The 8,690-nt window shown below is 32.1% G+C and overlaps 1 protein-coding gene across 3 annotated transcripts; it reads left to right on the top strand.

Annotated features, from left to right (window-relative positions):
- Positions 1-1,692: 1,692 nt before the first annotated feature.
- On the top strand, positions 1,693-6,472 carry LOC145068633 (hyoscyamine 6-dioxygenase-like). 3 transcript variants are annotated; one of them, XM_079015626.1, is made up of 5 exons: positions 1,693-1,780; positions 3,959-4,161; positions 4,246-4,472; positions 4,548-4,863; positions 6,133-6,472. In XM_079015626.1, the coding sequence occupies exons 1-5, from the start codon at positions 1,777-1,779 to the stop codon at positions 6,379-6,381; spliced, it is 999 nt and encodes a 332-aa protein (XP_078871752.1). In that variant the 5' UTR covers positions 1,693-1,776; the 3' UTR covers positions 6,382-6,472. The 3 variants fall into 3 exon arrangements, with proteins under 3 accessions (XP_078871752.1, XP_078871751.1, XP_078871753.1); XM_079015625.1 differs by lacking the exon at positions 1,693-1,780 and adding an exon at positions 3,528-3,582; XM_079015627.1 differs by lacking the exon at positions 1,693-1,780 and adding an exon at positions 3,616-3,879.
- Positions 6,473-8,690: the final 2,218 nt, after the last annotated feature.

The raw sequence follows: 8,690 nt of genomic DNA, 5'->3' as shown, positions 1-8,690 counted from the left end.
GTATTTCAACACTAGTAAGGTCAATATATACAAAAAGATTTCCATCTATTATGTGATCATCAAATATGAAACCTGCATAGTCAACATTGATAGCAATGGGACAAACCCTTCCACTAATGTTTTGTCCGATTTGTAATAATAAACTTTCTTGAACTCTTCTTGCATGTAACGTTGAATCCTGGTTACAAACTCGGAGTAGGTGAGATTAGAAAAATCATCATCATTTATTGTCTTCGTAAAACTATTAACATAAGAGAATGGATTGCAAACAAATACTCTGTTATAGTTGAGCTCCACTATGCAACATAGTCCATAGGGATTTGGAATCAACATATCTGCTTCGATGCTTCTATGGTGCACGAAAACCCTAGCTTTTTGTTGTGCTTTGATGTTTGGATTTGTGGATCGAAAGGAAAGAAGAAAATATACAATTAAATGACACGATGTATTAGTCTTTTAAAAGGATGTGGATTTAATGACGTGCCCGACAAAAAAAATTATTAATACATTATATATCCATGTCATCTATTGAAACCGGCTAACCGCTTCAAATAGGCCATAATTACTTAATTGGCTGGTCAAATAAAACTTAAGTGACGTATTGTGCAAAAAAAAAGGAAAAACAAAAAAACAATAAGGACTTATTCCGAAATGAAGACAAACATTAATGGGTTATGGTGATATTTTTCCTTCCTTAATAAACCAAAATAAAACGATGCAATTGTTTACACCTTGTTCTCAAGTTTACTTAACGAGGGAAGAGAAATGAAATGGATGGAAGTGAATAATAATAATAATAATAATAATAATAATAATTTGGTGTTCATGAGTTTTTAACCGAAAGGAATCCGGAGTAATGAAAAGTTAATTTTTTTCTTTCTAAATTTCCTTTAAATTTGGAAGGATGTAGAGAGAAAAAAAAATATTTATGTTCATTTCACTTCTTGCTAACTCGGAAGCAAAAAATATATTTTTCTTTCTTTTTATTTTTTCTTATTTTCTCTAACTTTCTTCTTTCCCCTAATTTTCTTTTATTTGTTAAAACTCGAGAACAACGCGTAATTGTTTATGCTAGATGAAACATTTTTATTTTCTAAATATAATATGTAGAATAAAATTTATGTTTATAATAAAAATGAAATATTAAATTTGAGTTGCAAATAAAGATATTATTTATAAAAATAATATTTGTTAAAATTTATAGACTAAATTTAATGTATAAAATTATGTATCATTCGAATAAAAGTTATATTCAGAAAAACTTAAGTATTTAATTTTTATAATAAGTTCTAGATATCATTTATAAATATTATATTTGGAAAAAACTTAAAATTTTAAAATTGATATACAAAATTAATCGTACCATTTATTAAAGAATATATTTGATAACAACTTTGAGATACCAAATCAAAGTATCATTTATTATTATTTAATAGAATATATTTTTGGAAAATACTTATAACTGTAATCTGGATATATAAAATAAAATATACATATTATATATTAAAATTAAAATTTTGTTGGGACTAATAATTATTTATAAAAATTTATTCGGAAAAAACTTAAAAGCTAGTATATGGTTTATATATATATATATATATATATATATATATATATATATATATATATATATATATATATATATATATATATATATATATATATATTTTGCATTAGCACCGGAGTGCTGCTACCAGACGAGTGAGAGTTTCACGTGACGATTCCAACGAGGTGAACCGCTGTGATCGATTTGTCTCCACAACTCAAACTGCATATATGGGTATTCATACTTTTGATTGAATTTCGTTTACACATATATAGTGTTTGATTCATTGAAATCATATGCGATCAACAAACATTGCCCCTAACTTTCTAGTGTAATTGATCATTAAGTCAATGATTTTTTATGTTCATGTAGCGAAGTAGTTAGGGTTTTGTCAGAATTTTTCAAAAAACGGGAGAGATTATACCGAGCTGTTATGCATTTCGAGGAAAAATTATAGGTTGATAGTTCATTTACAACAAAAATCAAAACGTAGCGATTCAAGTTATTCATTCGGAAGTACATGCAATATCTTATTCAGTTTTGAAAACAGTAGAATCCGTGAGAATCCATTAGTGGTGTGAGCTATTCGATCAATTGTGCTAGGCATCTTATCCTATCCCTATGATCACGCGTTCATTCACATTTTTCTCTGAGAGTGATGTACATTGCATTCCTTATTTGTTTGTGGTTAAAATAGGGTTTCATAATAGTCTATTTCACATGCACTTCCATCACAATCGGCTTTCTTTGTTTGCCTTTATAAAGTATGGTCCTGTTTTTGATTGCTAAATTTAATGCCCCCTTTTCCTTGATCATTGGGATCTTGCCCAGAAAATTTAACAGTTACTTGATCCAAGGCCTATTTCTTGGATTATAGGATTGTAAGTATGCTAAAAATGAGTGTGTTTAGTAATTTAAGTCAAATTATCTATTAGTCTTTTATGAATTATCTTCTCTTTTGTTTTATGGTAAATGATTTGATTCAGGTGACATTTGGCTAGGTTCACAAGAAAACAAATTCAATTCCACAAGACCACAACAACAATTTATTAATCCCAAGTAAACTATAATTTGATGAAAAAAATGCTGATTTGGATTATATACTTTCATATCCTCTAGAAAACTTTTCAATTTGTTGGTTCTTTTGCATACCCATTTACTTTGTCTTCTTCTATTAACCTTATCATATGCTCCAAATGCGTGTATTAAAGTGTTCGAAAGGGAAGCTCTTAATTGGAAACCATTAGTTGTTGTTGCACTAAGGTCGGATAACGTACGATACTTTTATATTACTGTTTTTTTTATTGTATTTAGATTTAATCACTATACTTTTATAAAAAGACTCGTATCTACTATTTAGATCTTTGTTTACAATAGAATAACAATAAATCATTTACAAAGTATATTGCTTAAAAATCATCAAAATTCAATATTAAACCATTTGTAGAAAGAATGAATTGTGACCTAAGTGGGATAAATTAAAAAAAAATAATAATAAGTTACTATATTTTGAAATTATTCTTTATTTATTAGATGCTGTATTTCAACTTTATGTACTATTTCATTGGCTGATAAAAAAGCCTTATCAAAATACTTTCTAAACAGAATTGTCTATTCCTCTTTGTGTCATCACTCACCAGTCACCACCCTTGAATTTTCTATTTATTAGTTTATTACATAATGACCCTTTAGTATAATAGAGTTAGTTTTGGTGACGTGTATGAACGTGGAATTCACATTAAAATATTAAATATGACCACATGATATATATCAAAAATCGGATCTCTGCATGCACTTTAAAATTCCAAAATCACCTGCAATTTTTATTTCTTGAATTTGATTTATCTTTTACGATGAGATGATTTTTATCAGTTGACAAATAATCAAACTCTGTAGTAATTTGTAACATTGTTGTCTTTTTCATTAAAAAAAAAAACTTTGGGACCTCACGGATTTATGTTCATATATTGGTGTCTCATTATATTACGTTTGGCCAATGAAAGGAACATATATCTATACCACTTTCTTCAAGATAGGTCTCTGATTAATATAATTAGTGCCATTTTCTAGCAAACGTTATCGTCTTCTTACTTCTTAGTCGCGTTTAAAATATTATAAAATGAATAATCAGTGCTAACTGATCTTCGAAGTAATCACATGGATCCAACCACTTGACTCCAATTCTTAATTATTTTTGTTCTATTTTTTTAATATTCCCAGTTGAAATCAACAGAGTTTGAGTTCTGCACTCGATGAATTAAAAAATATACAAAAGTTTTTTGTTTTTTAATCTTGGAAAAAAGGGCAATCCTCCAATCAGCATCTACGTACATGTACATACACATATTGGCATATATCTATATATTTATGATCACTGTGATTTACACCTGTGAGTTGTGACTATTCATACAGAGATGAAGGAGTTAAAAGATTCAAAGTGGTTCGATGTGGAATTCGTACCCAACGATTACGTATTCTCCAAGGAATATGGACCTCGGAATCTCGATTCCCCTGTTTGCGATTCCATTCCCGTTATAGATCTTTCAAAAGCAAACGGACATATCGACCCAGTCGAAGCAATCTTGTCGGCTTCTCAAGAATTCGGTTTCTTTCAGGTACTAGAAAGCTAATAAAGCAATCTTGGTATTCCAGTTTGCGATTCCATTTCTGTCTCTGATTCCATTCCTATTACGAAACAGGTGATCAATCACGGAATCCCGGAAAACAAAGTGAGTGACGCGATGAGTGTTCTTAAAGAATTCTTCGACATGCCATCGAAGGAAACACATACGAAAGGTTGGATTTACACAAACAGTACCGATTATGCGAAAGATGGCGTGCATTTATGGCGGGAAAATCTTAAACATCCATGTCATCCTATAGAGGATTGCATTCATCTATGGCCCGAAAACCCGACCCGATATCAGTAAGTAATGTTTTTTATTTGTAAAAGTTTGATAATATTAGCTTCGTTTAAGTGTATGCAAATTTTTGTATACAGGGAGGTAATATCGGCGTATTTAGTGGAAATACAGAAATTGAGTTTGAGGATTTTGGAGATGATTTGTGAAGGATTAGGATTGAAGGGTGGGTATTTTGAGGATATGAGTGAGGTTCAGTTATTGTCGTCGAATATTTACCCGCCTTGCCCCGACCCGAATTTAACGTTGGGGATATTACCACATCAAGATCCGAGTCTTATTACGGTTTTGTATCAAGGTGATTCGACTGGGCTCCAGGTTATGAAGGATGGTCAGTGGGTCAACGTTGGAGCAATTCCGAATGCCTTTGTTGTTAACATAGGCAACCAACTTGAGGTACGCTAGCTTTTTTAGCAAATCAGTTATTTATGATTTCAGGAATATCTCAAGGTCCACAAATCTTTTATATATGTACAAAATGATTCGATCACAGCTACACACTCGCCGGAATCCACTTTACACCACCGTGGTGGTCGGTTGGTGGAGGTGAGTGGTGGTTGAATATGAAGATCGAAAGAAGAAAGTTAAATTTGAGATAATAATTAAAATATTTGAGCAATTTGATGGTTGTCAATGTTTTTTTTTTTTTTTTTTTTTTTTTTTTTTTAAATTTAATTAATTCATGAAATAACTGCATTTTAAATATTTTTTATAATATAGTCATAAATTTTGCAAAATAGATTTTGTACATTAATTTTGTATAATATTGTTTAATAAATTCTGCTCAATGCAATTTTATAGATTTTTTTTTGCAAAAAAGTAAAAAAAGAATAAAGAGTACTTTTCACCCTACTTTTCTATTTAAGGAATTTGTACTGACAACCTTCTATGGATAAAAAGTAATATTCGAACGTTACTTTTGCAAAACTAGTTATTTATATTTTATACTGTAGTTAAAATGTTTGTAAAAATGCTTATTTCACGATAGAAAAAAAATACATTAGCCATTTAATTTTACTGATTTTTAATAGAGTTTGTGATTTTGGTCAATTTATCTCTACACGATCGATATAAATTATATTTTGTTTTTATTGGGTTAAATAATCAAAATAAAAAAATAGCTAAAAATATGTTAGATTGGTTGCCCAAGCCTTCTTAAATTGTTTTATTGGAAATTTTGAACACTCTTATAATCATATAATTGTTATAATCATAGTTAAACCCTTTAAAATAAATAAAAGTGTTCGCATGTTAACCTAACTAATAAATATTAAACTTAATCATTTTGAGTGATTTGTTCACAACATTTTTTGGTCATATATAACAATTTGTGTTTTATGGAATTGTACATCACAAACATATAAAACACAAATTGTTTTGTAGGACAAAAAATTATTATATACGGATCAGCACCCTATTACGTCTAATTTATGTTGAATGACCTATTTAAAATGTATTATGAGATGTTTCGTACACATATATACAACAAATTATAATTTAGAGAGGTTGTAAATTTATTATGTACGAATCATCTCCCACACATATTACCCTGATCACACATATTAGCCTGATCAATTTGGACTTCAAATGCATTATCCCTAATAAACACATTGATGTACTTTATCATTAACCAATGATACCATGAGTTCATTTTTATGATTACAGATTATCAGCAACGGAAGATTGAAAAGTATAAAACATCGTGTAGTGAATAACACAAGAGACACTAGATTAAGCATCGCAACCTTTGTGAACCCGTCTCCTGATTGCATCATTGAACCCGCAAAAGTCTTGGTGAATGAAATGGAGCCATCACGCTACACACCCAAACAATACAAAGAGTATGTTCAATATAACAATGCATTTGGCGATTACACTGTTGCTATACAAAACGCTCTACGCTCGGAAAATTGAGCAATATATAGTCATTTACCTTTATACAAAATGTGTTTAAACTTTTAAGTTCGGTTTTATAAAACTTGTTACAAATGGTATTCTTCCATAACTTAGTCGTATTCCATTAAACCATATAAATACATGTACAAGACTATTGGAATGCGTACAATACATGGACTGAAAAATAGGAAATACAAACAAATGGGCTAACTATGAAATTTATATACAAATATAAATATATACGCTAACAGCCCCCCGCAGTACGAACGAGAGGTCCCGAACGAACATTCAGACTGGATCTAGAATCAAGAAATAAAGATGATGGAACCCCCTTGGTTAAGATGTAGGCATACTGATATGATGAGGGTACGTGAAGAGCCCGAATCTGGCCCATTTGTTGCAAACAAAATAAATGTCTATCTCAATATGCTTTGTGCATTGATGGTGAACCATATTTCAGGATAAGTAAACCGTACTGATATTGTCACAATAAACCAAAGTAGTAGACAAGGGAGGATAAAGAGCCTCATGTAACACGTTGCGTAACCAACACGTCTCAGCAACAACATTCGTGACACCATGATACTCGACTTCAACACTAGACTGAGAAATCGTGCCTTGTCTCTTTGAAGACTAAGAAAGAAGATTCAGACCAAGAAAAACACAGTAGCCAAAGGTGGACCGTTGGGCGGAGGGACACCCAACCCAATCAACATAAGAGTAAGCAACTAACCCACAACAGGAGAATCATAGAGTTTGAGGCCATGATCTAAAGTGTGTGTATATATATATATATATATATATATATATCATCCATAAAAATTACAAGAAATTTAAACTTTTTAAAACAACCCCAAATCATAAAATGCTTAGAAAATCATTGTTTTCAAATCCATATCAGAGTATCACATAGATCAAAAGTACATAAAACAGAGGATGTGTATGGTCACGCCTTCCACTTCCCGCGATCATCCGAAGTACCTGGAACCGCAGCTAAAAACTGTAAGCCAAAGCTTAGTGAGTTCCCCCAAAATACCAACACATAAACAGATAACATATACAATAACAACATGTCGAGTCCAATCAACCATCTAGTTGGAATACCCCAGACCCAATCAACCATCGTGTTGGAATGCCAATATACTATAGGTCTAGTCAACCATCAGGTTAGAATACCCCATGCCCAATTAACTTCTGGGTCCAGTCATCCTCGGGATAGAATACCCCAAGTTGGAATGCTAATATACAACATGTCTAGTCATCCTCAGGATAGAATACCCTTGGGCCCAATCTTGGTATGTTGGCTCACACACAAAGTAGTAAAGCCTCAACCAACAACCAAATATGTGCACACATAACAGATAAACATATAATCAGTCACCAGACAATCAGGTAGTTCTACAGATCACTAAGCATATAATCATCCTATCTATCAAGATATAGATCTAGCAGATCACTATGGCATGATAATATACTATCACATGACATGATATATAATCCAATGGGTCGGCCTTGGTGCCTTCGACTCGTAAGTATAGTGAGGAAAAACTCACCTCAAAGACACAGCAATAGCTAATGAGGTCCCGACTCCGAATCTCAGCTCTAACCGTCACCTATCCAGCCAAATGACGAATCCCTGTCAAAATCCTAAAATACCCATAATACCCTTAACTCAAACTTGGTCAAAGTCAAAGTCAAATGGTTATCAACTGAGTCAACTGAGTTAACACAGGGTGAGTACGCAGGGCCTACTCCAAATGTACGTTGGACGTACTTGAGTATTGACCACCATCAGGGTAGTTGACCTCATACGCGGGGCGTACTTCCAGAAGTCTAAAATCTCAATAAGAGGTTAATGGATTAAGCTATTACGCCCATCTTTCAGATCCATTGCTAAAATACCCTCAAGAGTCATAAATTCCAACTTGATGACTTTGCATGCCCATTAAGTGCTTAACTCAACTTTTTAATCCCTTAAGACCTTCTAAATGATGCATGAAGCAAACCCAACCATTTGGAACCCATTTTTATGACTTAAGACCCATCCAAATGTCTGAAAGGATATCTTAATGGGTCAAGGACCAAAAACCATTCCAACAAAAGATCTAAATGAAATTTCACCAAGTTCAGAACTTGATACCTCAAAATGGTGCCAAAAGGTGGTGAAATCCTAGATCCAAAAAGCTTCACTCCTCCAAGGTGGTTTCTCATTCCTTCCTTCTTCTTCAAGAGCACAAAACACACACTCTCAAGGTTAGAAATGCTTCACAAAGTAGATTAGGGTTGCAAAAACGTATCAAGAGGATGGAGTTACTCCTAACACTCAG

This window comes from Lactuca serriola, chromosome 8 (assembly GCF_051521515.1).
Source record: "Lactuca serriola cultivar US96UC23 chromosome 8, Lser_US96UC23_V15, whole genome shotgun sequence".
Classification (NCBI taxonomy): domain Eukaryota; kingdom Viridiplantae; phylum Streptophyta; class Magnoliopsida; order Asterales; family Asteraceae; genus Lactuca; species Lactuca serriola.
This window is presented reverse-complemented; position numbering and strand designations above follow the sequence as displayed.